This window comes from Asterias amurensis, chromosome 15 (genome assembly GCF_032118995.1).
Source record: "Asterias amurensis chromosome 15, ASM3211899v1".
NCBI classification, from domain to species: Eukaryota; Metazoa; Echinodermata; class Asteroidea; order Forcipulatida; family Asteriidae; genus Asterias; species Asterias amurensis.
In genome coordinates this window covers 16,885,193-16,908,502 of record NC_092662.1, presented here as the reverse complement: position 1 = coordinate 16,908,502, position 23,310 = coordinate 16,885,193, and the positions used below count along the sequence as shown (strand labels likewise).

Below are 23,310 nucleotides of genomic sequence, written 5' to 3'. Positions count from 1 at the left end.
ACGTGAGACATTCAGAGAGATGGTAGTACTAGTGTAGATACAAAAAAAAATCATAGAGCTAAAGCTCTAATGAGACAAATTGAAGTACAAATCATGGGCATTATTCCATCAGATGCACCATGCACTAATTTATTGCTGAAACAATCACATGAATCTTCAACCAGTAATGTTGAGAAAACTACCAAATGCCAGCGTGATGAAAGAACTAGTGATAAATTACTCTTCCAGCCACCTTGTCAATGAAGTTTGAACAAGTACAGGGGTGGCTTTTACAAAGAGTTAAGACTAGTTTTGTCTTAGAACTAGTTACTCGTCCTAACTTAGGACTAGCCTCAAGTTTTTAATAACTTCTAACGAGTCGTACTAAGTTATAGAATTATCTTTGTGAAATCGACCCCTGGACATCTACAGCGCCACCATGTTTAATATAGGATGTGATTAGCTTTTTCATGGATTTATTTTGCCAGACCTTGTATAGATCTTAACCGAGTTGGAAGCATTTTTTCAAAGACGATTTGCAAAACAGTATCCTCTCTGATGATATTTGCACTTTTTTTTTTTTCAGATATAGTTCTCACTTGGTATTAGACACCGTTTATTCTGTTATTTTTTACAGGCAAGTATAAATCATATGTTGGAGCGCACAACTGTGCGTTATGCGTAAATCTTGCGAGAGGCACCTGGGAATTTTATCAAATTCCTTGAGGCATGATTGGTCGGTGAACCAAGAACACTTAATGCAGGTCCCGCCCAAGCCAGAACCCAAGTTGCTGGTACGGCATATCAAGAACTATCCATAGAATTTTGCTTGTCATTTTACTGATTTATGGAATTAGGCCATGTTTTCAAGGCTGATCGTTCTGTCTTTAAAGGCATGGTATACTTTTGGTAATTGTCAAAGTCCATAAAATAACAAACATGTGAAACTCTTTGGCTCAATTGGACATCGAAGCTGCAGAAAAGAAGAAAGGAAAACACACTCTTGCTGCTGTATGTGCTTTCAGATACTTGAGAAAGGCTTCATGCCTGAAGCTTTTCTCAGATTGAAATCTTTGGGTTGCAGTACCTCTTTCTGTATAATTACATTACTTCAAAAGGTTTAAATTCTAGTAATGTTTTTGACATCAACAGCTCTGCGGTGCTCTTTACCAAGTAGTTTTTATGGTCATTCTTTTTTGGACTAATTCCCAAAGATACATGTAAAGGTAATTTGTGAAAATAACTGTAAACAGTTTTTATTTTAAGAAGTGCTGTATCATGTCAAACTTCTGTAACAGAACCTTGATAAGTTACAAGTGAAGTTTACATCAGAAACAATCTGGAAAGAAGTGACACTGAGATGTTTGGAATAATCATTACACTCTGCTTTTAATGGGTTTAACTTCTTTATAATCTAATCATGGAAGAATTTAATAAAAACAGAATTTAATAACTTGGTGTCACCCTGGAGGATGGGATAATACAGATTGAATATGACTTTGCAAATGTCTTTTCATTAAACTACATTCATAGGTAAGGTGTTGGGTGGATCGTGTGCTTTAATGAAAGCATTATGAAGATGTCTAGTAGTGCAGCAGTAAGAGTGTCTGGTGAATTTAATTACTAAATACCGGACATTTCTCCAAAGACTTTGCGACTGCATTAAAATTAGAAAACTTTTTAATTACAGTTTTGTATTTGAGTAAAAAGTAGTTTGTCAATCAACTCTCCTGATCTTTACATAATACATGTAGGCCCTATAGACATTGTTAATTTTATTAACCATTTATCAAAAAGGTCATAGTAAATGTCACGACTTGAATTTTAATTTCCAATGCTTCCCGTTTTAACAAAATTTCATCTTTATATTGATTTCCCAGAAACTCTAAAGATTTTTTTTCCAAACCCCCCCCCCAAAAAAAAAAACCCCAAACATTCGGAATAAGTCATGATTACACAGAAATGAATGATCTTTAAGCTTGATGATGCTTTGAAAACCTCGTACTATTATGGAATTTTTGTTATTTTCTTGTTGACCATACCTCTTTATTCCAAAAACTAGAACTGCTAGTCACTTCTCATTTTTGATTCAATCTTTATTTGTTCCAGCCTTGGATATTATAGCAGGCCAGACACCTGCAAGACTGTATAGGGGAAGGGGAGTATGTAATGTAGACTGACACGTAATATTAAGAATCCGCCTCCACCTGGAGTTTCTTTTAACCCACATTTTTTGGCAGCTGGCAAAATAGATATGTGGTATTTCTTTTATCACAAAAGTTGTTTATTGGCAGGTTGAATTTCTGATTTATATTTATAAGGTGTAAATCTCTGGGCTGCCGACTGACAACATCTTTTTCCTGCGTCTTGAAAGCAAAACAAATAGGCCATGACTTTTGTTTAGGAATAAATATAAAATAAGGCCTTGATTTGTTTTAAGGATTAAATCTAAAATTAGGCCTCAATTTTTTATTTGGAATAATTTAAGTGCTGGTAAGATGGCAATAGATTACAATCGGTTGTCGAGATAGTATTGAAAGAAACACCACCCTTGTTGCACCATATTCACATGAAGTTTTGTGCTTTCAGATGCGTGATTTCGAGACCTCAAATTCTAAATCTGAGGTCTCAAAATCAAATTCGTGGAAAATTACTTCTTTCTCAAAAACTACGTCACTTCAGAGGGAGCTGTTTCTCACAATGTTTTATACTATCAACCTCTCCCCATTACTCGTAATCAAGAAGGGTTTTATGATAATAATTATTTTGAGTATTACCAATAGTGTCCACTGGTTCATTGAAGAACAGTGAGTGGAAAGCCATCTGTTAACTATGGGTTTTTTGTCAATGTCCCTTTGTTTGGCAATGGTATAAGATAGAAATACTAGTAATTTTTTTTGTCCTAAATTTGTACTAAATTATAGTAAAACTTTTTCGTTTTGTTTAAAGGGAATTTTATTATAGATCTGAGATCTTTGTTTCAAATTCTTTCTACCTCTGTTTGCATTTTTCTCAAAATATGATTCGCTATTTATTATCATTATAGCCATTTTTGCCATTGATGATATTGGTAATTTGAAACATTTTTGATGTAGAACAAGTGTAACAAACATTTTTGTTTCATTGTTGTCACTGTTATTATTGTTATTTATGTGGCCATTGACGCAAGAAAACAACTTACATGCAGTCAAAATAAGTTAGAAGTAACCATTGTAAGGAAACAGTCCAAAATAAGGTCAAGTAGACACTATCTTCACTTTGCGCATGCAACATTATGGTGTACTTTCCCACTAGTCAATGACAAATGATCATTGTTTGATAAGACAGACATAAGTGCATGCGGAGATGGCTTGTACAAATAACAATTCGTTCATCCAACGATAAACAACGTCATTGGTTATGCATTAACTGCATCATCAATGCATTATACAGCAATGCATCAAATCAACATCTCATTCACTGTACATCAACCATCCCTAGCAGACCAATGATACAAGATCTTCAGATCAAAAAGGGCCCTTTAAGCTGATGGTAATTTGTGGACTGATGGCATTGTTCCACAAGAGGGCTCACTTTGAGTACTTGTAAGAGGCTTGTTTCTCTGATGTGTGTCATAGAGGGGGTACTCTGGTCTCACCTGATGGTGTTAGCTAGTTAGTAAGAGTTAACCTTCAATGTGCTTCTTCACACTTTCTGTCTAGCGCCCTCAAACAACAGAAGTTGGCCAGCTTAATAATAATTGTTGCGTCTTTAACTTGAACACTCTGCTTCTAGCTATTCAAGACAAAGATATATTATTATGTTGTTACACTGAATCATTCATGTCCACTTTTATTATGAAGATTTTGAAAAAAGGTCAAAGGAGGAAGATTTTTAATTTCATTAGAAGATTTGCTAACTCTAATTGTCTACATTAGTTATGTTTATAAAAATAATTGGTAGTCTCCTTTTTGTTTATTCCTAATCTTATTCTGTATTTTGTCCTCTATATAAAAAACAAACTCAAAGAATATTAGTATGAGGTTAAGTTCAGAGCAACCTGATGAGAAATACATGCATTTCACAGGAGATGTTTGTTTTGTTTTCCTGGAGTAAAGAGATTAATCTTTACCCCACTCATCATCCAGCTTTGATAAGATTTGGCCTAAGGTTTATATACCTGGATTGTACATCATGTAGCTCCATGGTTAGATTGGTACAGCTTTATGTTAATCTACTGGGGCACAGAGAGATTAAGTTAATCTCCTGGTGCTCAAGGAGATTAGCATATAACTGTACCAATCTAACCACAGCCACTCTTAATCCAATTAGATGGATTAAAAAATACTCAAAACAGGATTAAATCTGTACTTAAAGTACAGGGCTGGATTTCATTATGGAGGTTTTCAAAGCACTGAGATTCATTTGGGTGTGTTAAGGTTATTATTCTTTATCAATCATCATCATCAGTTGGCGGCACAGTTTTCTTCCAATAGCAATAGGGGCTAGGTATTCCTGTAATAATGTAACTGTCAGAGTTTTCCTTACAATTCTTGTACACAGTTGTGATAGAATTGTAACCCAGTCGATTTCACAAACGGCTAAGATTGATCTTATCTTAACTGTCAATCCTGTGTATCAATCTTAAGTGCTATTAGCAAAGTGTGATGTCACAACAAATCACGAATGACAACTCATCTTTAGCTTGGACATTTTAATTGATCTTTTATAGGCATTGGTCGAGAAAGCCAACCCATGATGATATATAGTCCCTCAACCTTAAACCTCATCCTTTTAACTCACTTGACAGGTACACCGGTAGGTCTTGCACTTTAATTAAATTGTCAAAAATTCTTTACTCCATATCCTTACATCTTGAGCACGCATTCATATAGAAAGTCTTCAAGTGTTCTTTGAAAGTTGACTGTACACGGAAATGACCCGTTTGTGAATTCTGACCGTCTTTCTTGACCCATTTTCTTTCAGCCGTTTGCTGGATGTACATGTATGTCAGGGGCCTAGAAAGGCCTAGATTAAAAGCTGTACAGAAGTTTCTCTATCACACAAAATATTTGTTGAATATCAATTTTGAAGAGGAGTTTCAGCTGCATAAAGTATCAAGATAATAAAAATTTATACTTTTATGGGCCAGGGGCTACTGCATTACCAGGGTACCAAATAACAGGCTACCTCTTTCCCAGGAGATAGTACTTGACAGAGAATAAGTAACCCCGGCAACTTCACTGTAGATTAACATAAACAGCTATACACTTTATTCTGAATAATAAGATGTGTTCTAGCTCTACTTCTGTTGACATAGAGCCATGATAGAAGACACACCTGTCTTAATCATCTAGTGGGGGGCCTTCAGAAGAGAGTTTCAGCGAGATATTCACAAATTACCCACTCTATGTGCAGAGATGTATCAATTGTTGCAAGGATTCAATTTGTAAAAATGGAATGGGAGTTTCTTCTTCTGAGCATTTTGAACATAAGATTATACTTGATGGTGGGTTTGATGCAATGTTCAATTGTATATGATTACTAACCTTCCAGAGGTTTTCTTCTCTTCAGTCGGTCAAACAAGCATTCTTGACTTACTTCTGTAAGTTGTTAAAATCAATAACCATGGTAACACAACTGTTATAAATCCATGTTTTTCCAGAATGCAATACTTGAATTAATGATGGGGAGAGCCATTTTTGCTTTTTTAACAACCTGTAAAAACCAAAGTGTCTATTTTTCTGCTCCTAATGAGCACAGCTCGCCTGTGTCTTTGACAACCTAATTATTGTAGCACCATTAAATATCAATGTAGTATTCGGGTACAGTCTGGAACTGCATTACTGTTTTGGCATGTCATTAATTCTGTTTTCATTTGTTTCTGTCACATAATTGGCTTGCCTTCCTTGGCAGTTATTAAATAATTTATTCAGTGTGTGTGTGTGTGAGTCTCACAGTAAACTATGAATGACTGTATGGCTGGCATCTCAAGGAGTCCCGGGATTAAGAAGTTCATCTGAGGTAGAAAGATATTGGGTACCTGGCTGAAATTACATAAAACCGCCTCTTCTCAGAGCCACCACTACTTATTTAAGAGATCTTAACATGGCGTCACTGCAAACCTTAGCTAGCCTGCAATATATCATGTGTTGAATGCATCAATGCAGTGCACACTTAACCCTCCTACTGTCTGACCATTCTCCACTGAGCTTTTGTAATATAAATAACTATATGCTAGATTGCAATATGATGTTCTGAGTTGAATGCATCGACTTAGTATACAGTCAACCCTCCTACTTGACCGCACACACTGCACTTTCATGTTGGAGTGACTGCATCTTGTAGTGTTACATGCATGCAACAACTCCAGCTTTAAAGGAACACGTTGCCTTGGATCGGTCGAGTTGGTCTTTGTAAAGCGTTTGTAACCGTTTGTTATAAAATGCATATGGTAAGAAAGATGTTGTAAAAGTAGAATACAATGATCCACACAAACATGCCTCGAAGTTGCACGGTTTTCTTTTTACCTCATCGACTAACATGACCGGCCATTTATTGGGGGTCAAATGTTTGACTCCCATAAATGGCTGACCGTGTTTGTATGCAAAGTATAAGGACAACCACGCAATTTCGAGGCAAACTTGTGTGGATCATTGTATTCTAGTTTTAAAACATCTTTCCAGCCATATGCATTTTATAACAAACGGTTATAAACGCTTTTTATAGACCAACTCGTCCGATCCAAGGCAACGTGTTCCTTTAATATCCATACATGCGTCTCATCGCAAATAAGACGCGACGAAGCCAAAAATAATGTGCTTGGATGTATAGACATTTGAAGAGTCTAAATAATTCATTTATTGAACCTTGTTGGTTACATTAGCGTCTCGCTGCTCTCGCAGCAGTTACATGTAATTACCTGCACTGTTGTTAAAGGACAATGATGTTATATTTCATAATTTAATGGGTTTTTTATTGACTGTCTAGTCGTTATAATCGTCTGTTACTTTTAAATTTGCAATTATAATTGTAGTTTACCTCTTATAATTGGTACAGCATGCTGTACAGAAAAAATTTATCATATAATTGGCTCTTATTATTTTTGGGTTCTAGAACCAGTCAAGGGAAATGGAGTGTACACTTTCAGGGGAAGTGATTGATTAGTCAAAGACATAGTACTTTGCCTTTAGCTAATTTATAGAAAACAATGGATTCAGCTGTTTACAACCTCACCAATCAGAATGACTGACGGTATAAATGCAGTCTTTCTCAAAGACTGGGTGTGGGTTCGAGCCCGGGTCTTGACACTTGTCTCCTTACAGCAAGACACCTTGGATGGAACATAAATCCATAGGTCCAATGTGTTGTGTAAGATGCATTTAAAAGAACCTACACTTTTAGGGAAAGAGTTTGCCCTGTTGTTTCTTGCATGGTGGGCATAATCTTTCAAGTCAAGACAAGGCTGAAAGTAGAAAAGTCTCAAAAGAAATTTAATTCTAAACTCCTTGACTGGCATTTTTACTGCTCCAATTTTACAGTTGCAAATGTTAACAAACAAGCTCTATGGTTTGACCTATGCCTTAAGCTATAAGTAATGCATGGCACAGTTCTCTCTTGTTGTGAAAGTGCATCAACATGCAAGACGAGTCAACATCCAGCGTCATGTCCAAGTCACATTGTAAGACGCTCAGCCCCTCAGGATGTCTCAGAAATTGTCTCAGAAATTGGTTTCTTGATTTTTGATCCAGCATTCGCCCACACCTTGCCTCAGGGGCAACAGTTATCTTATTATGAAATTTGTGATTGGATTTGAAAAACTTCCAAAAATGCTAATGTACACCTGGGAGCTAAAGTATCTGACTTAGTAATGGCTTTTTCAGAAAAGGTATATATTTCACGTCGTGGTGTTCATACCTTAATGTCAATAATTTTTCTGATCATGTTATTTTGAGCTGTTTTGAGCTGTTATTTCAGGCTCTTAAAGCCATTGGACCCTTTCGGTAAACACTATTGTCCAAGGCCCACACTTCCGTGTATCACAACTTCTATATCAAATAACAAACCTGTGAAAATTTAGGCTCAATCGGTCATCGGAGTCTGGAGAAAATAATGGGAAAACCCACTTGTGTATCCGCGCGTTTCGCCGTGTCATGACATGTGTTTAAAATAAATCCGTAATTCTCGCTAACGAGAATTGATATTGTTTTACTGTTTTCTCAAAAAGTAAAGCATTTCATGGAATAATATTTCAAGGGAAGTCTTTCACCACAACCTTCTGCAAACCCTGTAAATTATTTGTAAAAACTTTTGGGGATTTTTCTGTACTGAAAGGGTCCAATGGCTTTAACACAAGTACTTCAAGATAGTCCTACTATTCTTATCTGAGTTGTAGGCGACTCAATATACAAAAGCATTCATTACTGAGTGGATACAGAGTACATGACCAAGATAGTAGCAGCGTGATAATGATCTATTTAGCAACAAGATTTTCTCAGCAATATTTTTTACTTTTCAGCTTTTCAAGAAATGAAAATCTTTTGACTAAATACTCCTTGTCCCTTAAGAAAAATTTCTTTCCAAAATAATCAAAATCTCCTTATAAGAAGCTTAACCAAACTTCAGATTTTGGAATGATGTAATTGTCGCTGATTTTACATTCACAGTTAAATTCACATCGGCCATTGACCAATCTTTCTAGGGAACTAACCTATAACATCCCCATCTGCTTTCCTAAATCACTGTCAAATTAATAATTAATAATTTGAACAAGCTTGATCTCAGACCATGCTCTTGTCAAGGGATAAAGTTACATGATATAACAAACTTCAGAATCATCAACGTCTGAAATTACCAAGATGCGACTTGAGTTTCTTTTTGTTATTTATATTTTCTGAGTGGGCATAGTTGTATGACTGTCTTGGGATTGAGTGCATTATTCATATTCATTTCTGTATTTCTTTTATTTGTCTCCCATATGAGTTTTTAGATGGATTATTATAAGGTCATTTGTAATTTAGATTATTCCTTGTGCGGTTGGAAAACAGGATGTATACAAAGGCAGAGTTATTCAACTGTCTGCCATTGCTAGGGCTGGATTATCTGTTTTGTAATTTTTGAATAATTTATGAAGAGCATTATTGTGTACTTTATTTTTTCTCTGAATCGTTCTTTTCCATGGAATATTATTTTTTATAGTTTTCCCTGAAGAATAATTCATGAAGTGCACATTGTACTTCATTCTTTTTGGTTTGTTGGCCTTGAATGAACAAGCACAACGTACTTTTATTTTTCTAGGTTCATTCTTTGCCCTCGGATGTCTGACTCGTGAAAGTAATTTGTGATGTTGGTTCTTTTCCTTTTACTTCTCTAGCTTCAAAATGCTTTATGGTTGAAGGCATGCATACATGACTTCTACTATTGATAAAGAAAACAAATTAACAAGTTTAAATCCCGAGAACTTACTTTTTCTAATTTTAGCACTGAAAATGTCCTGAGATAGAATCTTGTCTCATTAAAATTACTGCCTCAAATTGTGAGAAAATTTTCCAAAATGCTTGGTTCTAATTTCATGTTTGACAATGTGTGCAACTAACAAAGGCTGTTTTCCAAACAACGGATTCTGCACAGGTATTGGCTTGGGGTCTGTTTATGTTTTGAAAAGGGGGGCTTTCGATACGTTACTTCAAACAGGTGGATTGCGTGAGCAAGAGCCAACGCCCAAATCATCCATGAACCTTTAAGGTTTCTGTCACATAGACGGTTATGATGCGTCTTACCTTTAATGCAACAATTTCTATTCAGGTTTCATTTTACTTGAAAAGACTCACTCTTAATGAAATTGTTTCACAAGATTGGGTTACAGCTGTGCTTTCCATGCCCATCTTGCTGCAGAAAGAAGATGGCTAAAGGAAAATTTCAAAAGTAATAAACAATATCTACACATCTGAGATGTTTCTTTGACTTAAATGTGTCCATAAATACAGCCTCAGGCCTCCAGCTGAGTAAGTTTGTTTTAATCCAAAATCTAAGAGCTGCTACAAACAAAATAAATTATAATTTGAAGATTGCTCGTACGTCGTCCTTGCAATCTCCTGTCCCTAAACCTACAATGTAGTAACTAAATTAGCTCCCACAAATCAATAGCTTTGGGTGCATTTGTGGTTTGAGCGTCCTACTCGCTCTTCCTTGAAGGACACCACTGAGAACCAGGTGTCAATTAAAACTATGCTGGATGGGGCGGAGATATTCGTCATCTCCTTATTATACTTAATGGAGTGTCTTTGATTACAACACCTTGGGAGATTGCATCGAGAGAACCTGATATCTCTTTACTTAATGTAGTTTTTCATAACATGAGCCATATGTTTTATTATGGTTGCTCATTTTGAATTACTTATAAATGTGTGGAGAGCAAAATGTTTAAATGATAAGTAATTATTAATCAAGGTTTTGTTTAATCTCATGTACAAAACCGGAGTCTTAAATAGAGCACATATCTTCCAATAAGGTAGTTATAAAAATAGAGGGTTCGAGGCTTCCCATTTCAAAATATATAAGGTTGGTTTGTGTCTAAAGCATATTCAGGCCTGTATGCTTCGTTTTGAAAGGGCAAGGGCACCAAGGTATTTTCTCTTTGGTAAAGGGCACCCTATGAGGAAACTATAAATTTCTACTGTAGCATTTCAAGGGCACCAAGGCAATGACCAGGGGGCATGGAGGCATCTGATCATAAACACCAGAGATTGAGTCTTTTGTGCTTAACCACTTGGCCATGACACGCCATTTTCTAGAGGAGGCAAATGTTAAATTACTTAAGAGGCCTTGGGGAAAGGTTTGAAGCTCATAAACAAAAAACTGACCACTTTGACAATTTGTAAAGATTTGTAACCGGTAATCCTTGTACAGGTCAACTTGTCAATTTACCTTTTTTTAGCTCGTTGTTGCCAAGTAGCTGATTGGTAGACCTTGTCACATCGCATGGTAACTTGCAGTAATTTAATTAAGGGAGACAGAATTAAGACTTGGTCATCTCCAGTTTCAAAGGACTTTTTTTCCATGGCTGATTAATACAAAAGGCTTAGAAGATTCCTGTCTACATTCTTGAAAAGAGCCTTCGTTTTTTCCCTGTTCAGTTAACAAGTAGGCCTAACTTCTTTCATTCATTTAGCTCAGGAATAGGATACATGATTAGTTTATCCAACAAAAAAGTTCTCTGAATGAAACAAAGAAAAAAATATTGATGAGATTTTCCATGAATTGTGAAATGAAAGGCATACTGATTTGTGATTAGTTTGTATGAGGAGCCACAAGAATCTGAATTTGAAAAATGTCTTCATCTGAAAGCTCTAGATGTTCATATCAGTATCAATTCTTCAAAGAAATAGTATCTAAGATACTGTTAAAATTTAGGTAAAAGTATATGGTAACCATAACTTGTCAGTTGCTGCAGTTAACATAAGCCTGATTGTATCATACACAATATCCCAGACAAAACATAAAATGGTTTGTCTTGTAAATTTTCCATAAAATTTTATGATATATTCTCATAGGTTGTTTACAGTATAATGGTGTATTTCCTGAAAACTTAAAGGTGAGATTTATGCCAATTCAAAAATAAATACATGCTTTTTGTTTAGTTCTACAATATGTAATTATAGACTAGAGACTGTCATTTTCAGGAAACATGTTCATCATTATCATAAATCAATACAAATATTCTGACAATAAAACAGTCAGCATCTGTCAAGGCTCCGCTGAACTGAAATAATTGACATCAAACAACGAGAGTAGTTGTTGGCATACTGGGTAGAAATCGATGTAACATCCTTAATATTGTAAACAAAGACTGCTCAAGGACGCCCACAATCTGCATCATCTGCTGTAGGATTTTATTTGAAGCAGTATTTTTTTATTTCCCTGCCATTTATTTTTGCTAATATCACCACCTGTGAAGATTTGCCATGGAGGATAGTAAAAAAAAATATATATATATTTTAAAATGACTTTTTTCCTTGAAAGCTATATGCATCCAGGGGTGATTTCAAAAAGAGTAAAGACTGGTCTTATCTCGAGTTAGGACGGGTTACTCATCCTAACTTAGGACTTGCTTTAGATTTTTAATATCTTCTCTATATGTGAAATCGACCCCAGAACTCACAATTTGAATGTGTTTTTTGAAAGTTCACTCAGTTCATCAGCCAGTGACTGCTCTTTATCCCTGCCTTTCACCTGGATGGACCCTGTTCAAATCCCACCTCAGACTAAAGCCTTGCATGTGCATTGGGTTTTCAGTCAGGTTTTCCCCATTGGGGTTTTTCCTCCCACATCTAAATCTGAACATTTCTTCTTCTTTTCTGTCATCCTGTCAGTGGCGCTAATTGTGATGTTGAATATGGAATCAAACAAAATATAAAATTATGATAAAATTGTAAAATTATTGATGTGCGAAATGCACTTAGATTTTTTTTTTTTTTTTGGGGGGGGGGGGGAACCCACATTATCTTAAGTATTATTCTTTATCTTTATAGAGTAGTATTCTTTATCTTTGTAAAGGTAGCAGGCTTTATCTTTAAAAAGAATAGTATTCTTTATCTATATAACGTAGTATTCTTTATCTTTATAGTGTAGTATTCTTCATCTTTATAAAGGTAGCAGGCTTTATCTTTAAAAAGAATAGTATTCTTTATCTATATAACGTAGTATTCTTTATCTTTATAGTGTAGTAATCTTTATCTTTATAGAGTAGTATTCTTTATCTTTATAAAGGTAGCAGGCTTTATCTTTAAAAAGAATAATATTCTTTATCTATATAACGTAGTATTCTTTATCTTTATAGTGTAGTATTCTTTATCTTTATAGAGTAGTATTCTTTATCTTTATAAAGGTAGTAGTAGGCCTATGCTTTATCTTTAAAAAGAATATTATTATTTATCTTTAGAGAGTAGTATTCTTTATCTTTAAAGAGTAGTATTCTTTATAAAGAAGTATTCTTTATAAAATAGTATTTTATTGTCATTTTAGGTATTCTTCACCTAAAGGTTACATGCTGACTTGTTCACCATTTGTACTTTCTGTAGTGTATTATCGACCTCCTACTAAAACAAACAGTCGGTTAACTGCCTAGAATAATTTATTGCACATCGCGATATTGTTATATATTAACTTACCATCCATAAAAAAATGTCTATAAGCTTTATGTACCAGTAAAAAAAAATAAAAAAATAAATGCAATGCAATAAAAAAAAAGTTGAAAACCAGCCCTTCCATATACTGAATGCATAAATATTTTAAACTGCTAATAAAACAGAATAATTTTTTGTTAATGAATGATAGATTAGCATTTGTCAATCAATATAACTGCTGGGACATAAAGACAGTTGTTTTGCCAGTGGGTAAGTAATGCTAGACTGTCAGTATACTCATCATCAAACAAATTTAAGGACATTTTCCCCCTTCATGGTAGCCTCCCTACAGGGCTTGTCCGAGAACAATTCTACAAGTGCCTCGTGCTATTTTCTCGCTATCCCCTCACCTCTGGAAGATAAAATTGGCAATGAGGTGTGTTCTGATTTCCTGCCAATTTCTGAGCCTGACAACAGCAGCTAACCACGGTGCTGCAGTGACGACGCTCAGTGCCTCACGGGCACTGACAGACACACAATGGGAAGATGGGGCTTACACATTTGCATTTAACACTATTACTCACTTGTGGATGGCTGTGTGCGTGATCTGGATGTAAACTAGTCTACCGTCTTAAGGCAGAAGGACTACAGGTGATCTGTCTCAAGGCATGAGACCCTTAGCTTCGCTGTGATTCATACCGCTCATAGTATGGAAATATAACATCTCCATGGAAAACAGTTATCATTCTACGCACACCTTTTTTGAATTGGCTTTCACAACCTTTTTTCTTATGGTTGGATACTTTGACAGCTCATCTTGCCCTAAACTTGAACACATGTACAGAGCTTAGTTGTAAGCACAGCAGAAAGTTTCTTTATATACCAATGTGGTTTCAGCTGTGATGTGCCATTCGAGAATATTTCTCCCCCGTTAGAGGTTTGAAGGAGGGAGAGGTGTCGTTATGTCTGTTGGAGCAGGAGGCAGTTCACATGAAAACACGCTTGCATTCACTCATTAATGATCGATAACGGGGATGAGAGATGATGTGAAGGCACAGGTGATACTGACAAGAGCTTTCACAATGAATGTCTACCTGGATGATAAATAAGTAGCACCGATGAGGTTTTGTAAAACGCCGGTCCGAAGAACTTGCAAGATAAGTTGCCTGCACCTGTACCGTCACACTTGTTCTTCTTCATGATTCTTGCTGATTAATGAATATTTAGGGACAGGAGGAGCCATTTTGATAGAACTGTTATGTAACAACTGGGAGAGAGTTTTGAAACTCCTTATGCATTGGACTTTTCTTCTTTACGTATTCAAGATGATCATCAGATAGCTCTGGAAAATACTTCAACCTTTGGATCATTGTCGTGTCTTGCCAGTCCGAGATTATTTTCATTCATTTTGTAGGTATCTTGTCAGATGCATTTTTGGCATCCATTGGGGGATTGCATTAAAAGCAATTACGCTATCAAGAAACAATGTCATTGCCTGTTGAGAAAAGTCTTGACCCGAATTTCTTATTCATGACTTTGTGATTAAAGGTGTCAGGGGATTGACAAAGTGAGAGGAAAACGGTTATGGATGAAGACTTCAACGCTACATTATTAAACCTTTGCACAGGAAATAATAAATGGCTATGATAGAGGGAGTCTCCACCATCGACCACTATTTGTCATCGGGAAATTTTCTGCAACATTGGAAGGTCAGGTGATTAAGTGTGCCTGAAGTGCTTTTTGAAAAGAAAAAAAAAACGTAGAGACTCATTAGCATATTATTGTCCATCACCAAGGATACAGCGTATAAACAGGTAGCTACAGCGTCAAAAACAACACAATGGCTACAGATTCTAGGTACGCCAAGATGATGAAGGAAGTATCTCCGCTGCATAAAGGCTCTGCTGACTATAACCGCCAGAAGTCGGAGCAGGAGTAAGTCAGAATTCTAATTATTAATCGGTTATTGCAGGTCAGGTCATCAGACATGGCTTTTGTTTTTAGCTATTAACGATGTGTTTACAGTGAGCCTTGTTGTTTGTCAGGCATGACTTGTGGGATTATGTTTCCAAGGCTCACACTATGATGCTGTGGGTAGACTTTATACATCGTCTGTCCTTTAGTTTCAATGTCTGTCTGTTTTTGTTTTTTTTTGTGGGTTTTCCGTCTGGCTGTTTTTTTTTACAAGCTTCTGCTTATCAAAACAGCACCATACTCTTATTTATTACATTCGTACTGCTACTTAATGTTACTTTTGCTTTACTCCATAGTTACATTCTTGATCTTTTTCATGGAAAAATATTTGAAAATAATTTAAAAATCTATCCACATAACCAGTAAAGCTTTTTGTCTATAAAAGCAACTGATATATTTATTTATTTATTTATTTATTTATTTATATTTATGTATATAAAACCATATTTTATGAGGGTGACCAATCCATTATGTGGATTCCTGAGTGTTTCTAGGAATGGTATTATATTTGTAAAATTATTTTCTAAAAAATGTATGCAAACATAATTAAATAACTAGGCCTACATTTAAATGTATCCACCCTTTTTAATTTTGGAAAGGAAACATTTCTGAATGGTTTAGTTCATTTTGTTTGCAAGTCACCTCTGTACAATAGCTCACATGCATGCCCAGAACTAGTTTTCACAACAGGCAAAGAAGGGATGCACAAAATTGCTTTCTCTTTTTAAATAGTGAGCATCAAATTTTGTGCATGAAATAAAAAAAGTTTAAGCTTAATTCATCAGAATCACACACAAAAAGAGTGAATAACCCAAATTCAACTGAGATAAAAGTTATAAAATATTTAATAATCAAAGGAGTTGGATGGCTGCATTTAGGGTTCACCTTGATTTGATCTGCTCTCAGTACCGTGACAACCTCCAGCTGTGACCCAGGATCTGATGTGTAGGTAGGGAGACAAACTTGTCTTAATGTATTCCGCTGTCTGAGAAGCTGGCATTGCAAAGCACTTAAGTGGTCAATGTCAAGACGTTCTTCAAACGTGTGACTAATGTGATGAGTCCTTGCAAGATTGGATGGGCTTAAACGTTAAGACCATCAGGGGTGGATTCCACAAAGAGTTAAGACTAGTCTTATCTCGAGTTAGGATGAGTTACTCGTCCTAAGTTAGGACTATAGTCCTAAGTTCTTTGTGAAATCGACCCCAGGCCTGGTACTTCACGGAGGCAATGAAGGCAATTGCATCCATGCCCCCTGGACTTTACTTTGGTGCCTTGAAATGCTCCAGTAGAAATCAACAATTACCTCAGCATGCCCTTTACCAAGGAGAAAATGCCTCCGTGCCATTGCCCTTTCAAAAAAAAAAACGAGGCACACTGGCCTAGACCATGTTACCCTCAAGAGTTTTAAAGTAAAAGCTAAACTTGTTTTGAGATGTGATATGACCCTTTCTTCAAATAAAAACAATTGTGTGAAAAAAAATTACGTGATCTTCATAATTTATACGACTTAATTGAGATAATTGAGATGTGTACAAATGGTGTTATTGTTTTATATCAACCATGAATTTGATCAGTAAAAATGCAATTGTAAATTTGGAGTTGATTTAGCATTTTATACATCATTAGTTTTGGGAAAGAATGAACTTCGTTTCCATCCTTTAGTTTTCATTTGATACATCGTTCAACCATGATTCAAATAACTTGTGAACCAACGAATATGCCATTAGATTTTAATAATGTCTGGTATAGTAACTTGCTTAATCACGCTCAAGTTTGAATTCTTCAGACTATACATATAGTGACAGTTGCTATGACGTGGTTCGAGCAATACCGGTAATAATCTACAGGGTAATTTCCTACTGCCTTACAAATTTTTCATTATTTTTTGGCGGGACGAACTGACTTCTTTCTAAGAACCACGGGTGTTATTTCTATTATTTCTTTGACTGGTTGGTTGTTTGGAAATTCTCCAAGATCCTGCTTGGGTGGACGGCATGATGTGATTGGTCTAATGCACTGAAGTGTAACAACACAGATCCTCTGTTCGCTGGAGCATGTTCAGTCAAGTGAAAAAGTTCTGAGAAGAATGCTGACGAATTTCAGTGCGACTGACGAGTGTGAAGCCTGGCAGTTTCATGCAGAGAAATTTGTGGACTGTCGGAATTTGCATTGATTGTCTCTGCTCAGTGTACTGAAGCAAAATCTCATGATAGATTGGCCCTGTCAGTGTCATGCTAAGGTTGTTGACAAGTGCTTTGTGCACCTTGCAGTATGGAGGCTAGTGATTGTTGATTTTCTTGCTCATTGGTGTAGAAATTACCAACAAGCCTACTTGTTTGCGTACTTTCCACTTGGACTTAGGAGGGTTGTTGGAGAGGTTTTTTTTACTAACAGCGTCTGCTGCTTATATTTCATACTATGTCGGTTATAGGTAATTTTGTGGGTGTGGCTGGATCCAGCCTTCCAAAAACAGTTATATGATAATTAATGTACATGTATACAGAGACTAGCCTTGGTGGTTTGCCTCTGTAAGAACTTAACAGTAAAAGATTAATTTACTAAGTGGGCAGGTGTATTTTCATTCAGTTCACCTTGGGATGAGGTTAAGAGGTGTGAAATGAGCGTTATGATGAAAGCTTTCTACTACAGTTGCAGTATTTATAATTGCAATGTAATTGCTGATAAAAACAATGTTTTGAAACTGTGATAATAAAAAACACGGAGCCATTATATAGCGCTATACTAAGAACAGAGTGCTGATGATAATCCGAAGAATCTAAGAACATTTTCTGATTCTTCTTCTTGATAGTTGTACAAGGATTCTTCCTTACACGTGTCTTCGAAAAATTCTTCAATGCAGAAATTGTCTTTGTAATCTTGTTAAGTTTATAGGTTAATTGTATTAGGGAAGGGAAAATGTCTTGGTTTTCTGATTGGCAGATGTACAAGTGACATTATGTAAAGTTGGTTTCAGTGAGTAAGGTTTTAGCAATAGCTACCTCAGAGTCATAGCGAAGCTGACGCTATAGAGCCCGTATTTATACATTTCTTAAGACCTCTTCTTCAGGGCATGGTAGATCTTCACTCAAGATTACACAGTAGGCAAATTTCTTGGTCAGGTACATCAAGTTTTGTTTCTACCATTCAAGGGAGTACTGTTATCATATTGAGGCCCCAGGGAAATTTAGTCTGCCACCCTTTTCAACACACCAAGATCTAGCACTATTTAATATCAATGTAGATACAGGGAATCCAACAAAGATGTGTGCTGGGAGGATGCATTCTACGAGGCAGAAACCTAAAACCTCGCTCGGCAGCCACCATTGTCTGATCTTTCTATCATCAAACCTGGTTTAATAATGAGGTCGGTCGCACTTCTCTTTCTTTAATCCCTGGTGTTGTCGTCACGCAATTTCTTTGCAGTTATGGCTCATTAAAATTCAGAGAAGTCTCCTCATTGGAAAGTCAACCATGCCTGCCTGCAAGGTAATAGCGAATGATTAGTCCTGAATTATGTGACATACTGTAAAATGGAAATACAGTTCGGTAACAGAAACAATGTGGACATCAAAAGAGACGGATGGTACCAGTATATTTACTTCAGACTTCACTGACATTGAGACGCACATAAATGTTGAGAGCCATAGGTTGATGCTGCCACTGTAGGCCTACTTTACTTCACATAGGAAAACATTATTGGAATATTTCTCTTCAGTCTATCGACCTGCAGCTGCTGTCCATTGCATTGACTGAAACTTACAGCATTTTACAGGCAATTTAATTACCTCGTTATCGTTGTTTTTTGTAAATGGCAGCAAAATGAGCAGAGAACGTGCACCATCAACGTTATCTAGGTGAGTAGTATAATGAGTTGTTGTGGACATTTTCAGGATCCATTGATTACTGAAATCCGAAGATAAAAGGATAATTATGTATGTAGGGATGCTTTGATTTGTTGGCTGTTTAGCTTGTAACAGTTGGATTGATAATAAATTGTAAATGATACCTAAAGACCTTGTTGCATACTATGCGTTTTAGTGTCTATCGTTGTCTCACTTTAAATGGGTAACAAAATGTGTGGTTCACTGAGTCAAAACATTTAGGACCATTATCCCAGTCGGACAATGATAAATGAAGCAGCAAGGCAATGCCCCTTCCCCCTAAAAAGTGGTGGAATTTGCCCTGTTGCTTTTTTAAACTTGATGGCCTTTGAGATGTACTTTCCGTTCAGATTTTGTTATTTTTCTTGCCCATGATGAACTCGGCACATGTTGACAGGAGCTGAACAAACATTGTTTTTACAGCCAGCGCATAATCCGGATAAACCCCTTTGCGAACCTGTCATTTTATGCATGATCAAACCACAGGGGATGAAATGGTAAACCTGTCTCCGTAATACCTACTTATTTCTCAAGATTTGAAAGGAGTCTGTTAGAATTCTTGTATCCACTCTGCCGTGATTGAACTTTAAGAAATAGTCTGCCCCTTGAGGTCTAGCTTCGAAAGTCTTTATTTATATGACTGTAGACAAAAGTATCTTATGATGACATCTGCTAGCCATATGCCTGTAAGTTGAAAGCTTCTGATGTAGAAATGTTTGCAAACGAAACCACAATTAAATTACTGTAGTTAAGTTTTGTTTGCCTGAAGAAGTAATTCTTTTAGTTTGGACATTGTTTTATTTTATTTTTTTTCATCAGTGTGTTGATAATTCCGTTTGAGTTTTTAAAGAAAAAAAGTTGTAAAAAAACTCCTTTCAAGAAATATATATAAAACAAATCTTTAGTGATTTCATACAAAAGGCTGTACATGTACGATAATGATGCCTTCGGAATACATAAAATAGATCATACATGTATGACCTTCGGCTTTAAAGCAGCAGCTTCTTTTCAGCGATATGAGAGAATCGCTTCAATGACATTCGCAGATGTTGACCTAAAATAATCAAAACCTCACATGCAGTTTATGAACTGTTAGGAATGTGTGATTTACTACACACCAACACTGAGGTTTCAGTAGCAGCAGTGATTAGATCTAACCGCTGTACCCGAAACATCGCACATAATATGTTATTTTTGCATCGGGGATAAAGAATGCAAAATCTATTAAATCGTTGCTGTTAAATCCCACTTCTGACACCATGTAATAAACTGACAACACTGACACACAGGTCATAGGTCAACTGCAAAAACGGTGCTCTATATGTGACACTGGGTTAGCTCGATGTTGTAGTGGTTAGACATTGGCTACATACACAGGTGGGATCAGAACCCACCATCCCCATTCACTTTCTTACTCCCCGCCTCCTCTCTAAGCATGTAACTTTAGTGTCAACCAACAGATTCAACCTGCAGTTCCAAGCTGTGCCACTATATAAGGTACTTGCTACGGACAAATATTGACATTCTCCTTAATGAAACAGAAACAAGGTGACTTTGTTTGCGTATGAAGACTGCTCATACAGGAATTATTGATTTCTTAGGAGGAAAATGTTCTCGTCTAAAACAGGGAGCAACTCTGAAGGCTGAAACTAGATGTCCACATGTAATAGGGTGAATATACCCGTTACCGCATATAGTAGGGTGAATATAACCATTACCGTAGACTGATTACTACTACATTGTTAGCTAGATTTACGTGCTTCATTGAGCACTGAGAAGTGAAGTTGTTTTGATGCGCAAGTTTTCAGACAGAAGCTGATGTATTCATCTCAGCAACTTGGATCCCTCTGAAAAAATGACAAAATTGCCAGAATATCGGAGGCCATTCCACTTACAGCTTTGTCTATAGGATGCCTCATTAGTAAACCTATAATCACTGTGACCGGGATTCAAACCCATACCTTGATTGGAAACACAAGAGCTTGAGTGTGGTGTTCTAGACCACTCAACCACAACATGCCAGATTAGTTTTCATTTATGAACAGAGTTATACTTTGTTTATCTCTTTACAAACTCCCTTTATTTGTACAATTGGAATTTTGTCAGCAATCTGTATCACAGACATTTATCTTTTCAGCTGATTAGCTGATTGCCTTACTTTAATTTACAGAGACATAGACAACCAAAAAAAACAGTTAAAGGAACACGTTGCCTTGGATCGGACGAGTTGGTCAAAACAAAAGCGTTTGTAACCGTTTTTTATATACTGCATATGGTTGGAAAGATGTTTTAAAAGTAGAATACAATGGTCCACACAAGTTTGCCTCGAAATTGCGTGGTTTTCCTTCTACTGTGCGAACTAACACGGTCGGCCATTTATGGGAGTCAAAATTTTGACCCCCATAAATGGCCGACGTGTTAGTCGACGAGGTAAAAGGAAAACCACGCAATTTTGAGGCATGTTTGTGTGGATCATTGTATTCTACTTTTACAACATCTTTCTACCCATATGCATTTTATAAAAAACGGTTACAAACGCTTTTCAAAGACCAACTCGACCGATCCAAGGCAATGTGTTCCTTTAAGTAAGATTGGCCATTTCCTTTTATTTTAAATTTAAAGTATAGCATGTCTGGCTGAAAATTAAGGAGTGATTCTGAGCCTACTTAAAGATGAACTCTTGATGAATTTAAGCTTGGATGTAATGTTAAGATCTTGGCAGTGACTCATTCAAATGACAGATCTTGAGTACAGTGGAAGCAATTACATGCAGGGAGTGTGTGTATGGTGTTCATGGAAAAATTATAATGCACATAACAGGTTGACTTTACCTTTCTGCTTTGATGGTTTTGTTTTATTCAACAACATTACAAATTTTGAAATAAATTATCTTTAGAAGATAATATGAAGATTTTGAGGCCGACATGAATTATGTACAACCTAGAGTGTGACTTTAAATACTTGTACGTGGTTTGGCACGTGGATTGGCATTGAGTCTTACATGGCATATTATAAACTTTAAAAAAATTTCCCATTCAACAAATATTCATTCAAGTTAGTAATACCCTGCTCAATAGTCAAAAATGAATGCTCCATTTCATTAATCTTTATCTGCAGAGTTTTCAGTCAGAAGATTGGTTTCCATGCATATTTCACTGAACAATTTTTAAAATTCTCAAAATGTTGAGAAAATACGATTAGCTTTTGCATACTGCTTCCAACCAAAAGGACATTCTGTACAAATGCAAAAAATACTCGATGGCCTGATCCTTTCTCGAAAACGTCAGGCCATTAACTGATTGTTGCAATCACGTTTGATAATCTGCTAACCACAATCTTAAAAACAAAACTTAATAATTTATCAATTTTGAAATTTCTTTCTGTCCTATGGATACTAGTTACCATTTCTTAAATTCTCCTTTTTATTTTACCCTTTTGTTGACACAGAGTGCGTGTGGAATTCTTTGTGGATGAGCAGTCTTTCAAGGAGCGCCTACAGCTTTACTTCATCAAGAATAAACGATCAAGTAAGTCACCATTCATAGATTTACAAACTTTATTCTTTTAATAATTTGTTTCTTTGTTAAACTTGGATTCAGGGATCTGATAGAAAAACTTAAAGAAGATGACCAGCGGCCCCTAGCAAAAATTCTATGGTCACCTCCTAGTCAGACACTAAACTAACTACACCAAAAGAAACACTAACCTAAAATAGAATGTAAAAATATGTCAATCAATAAAGGTTTCAGCAACAAAATTTATGACAAAAACCAAAATGTCATCTTGCCATCTTGCACCTACATGTAGCCCCCTTTCGATTCAACATAGCAATAAATTTATCAAACGAACTTCAAGATTTGATAGAATCAAGAAATATCTGATGTTCAAAATACTCAGTCAGCGTATTTTCATCGCCGTGTAAGACCTTCACTATGAGCACAGAATATACTGGCCATGTCAATAAAACACAATTAATAATGTAGAAACAGACGAGTCGCATTGTAGATGTACATGTGAGCCATCGAACCACAGCTTTGCATTATGTGTATGCCCTGCAGGGCTCGTCATGGAGCCAACAACATCGACCTGCAAAAACAATTTGTTTTCTTGATTTTTTTCAAAGCATGCAGTCCCACTTGCATTTGGATGAATCCTGCTAAAGGCAGTGGACACTATTGGTAATTACTCCAAATAAACATAAAACCTTACTTGGTAATGAGTAATGGGGAGAGGTTGATGGTATAAAACATTGTGAGAAACGGCTCCCTCTGAAGTGACTTAGTTTTTCTACGAATTTGATTGTGAGACCTCAAGTTTAGAATTTGAGGTCTTGAAATCAACCATCTAAAAGCACACAACTTCGTGTGACAA

At 36.1% G+C, this 23,310-nt stretch overlaps 1 protein-coding gene across 8 annotated transcripts in view; it reads left to right on the top strand.

Moving 5' to 3' along the window:
* LOC139948016 (potassium channel subfamily T member 2-like) overlaps window positions 1–23,310 on the top strand; it is an 87,840-nt gene that overhangs the window by 18,930 nt on the left and 45,600 nt on the right. For 7 of the 8 annotated variants that reach the window (XM_071945982.1, XM_071945979.1, XM_071945978.1 and 4 more), the window contains exon 2: window positions 22,387–22,466. In XM_071945982.1, the coding sequence (XP_071802083.1) occupies window positions 22,387–22,466 (80 nt within the window). Of the gene's footprint in view, window positions 1–14,917; window positions 15,018–22,386; window positions 22,467–23,310 lie in introns of those variants that run through there. The other variant, XM_071945975.1, reaches the window with a different exon arrangement.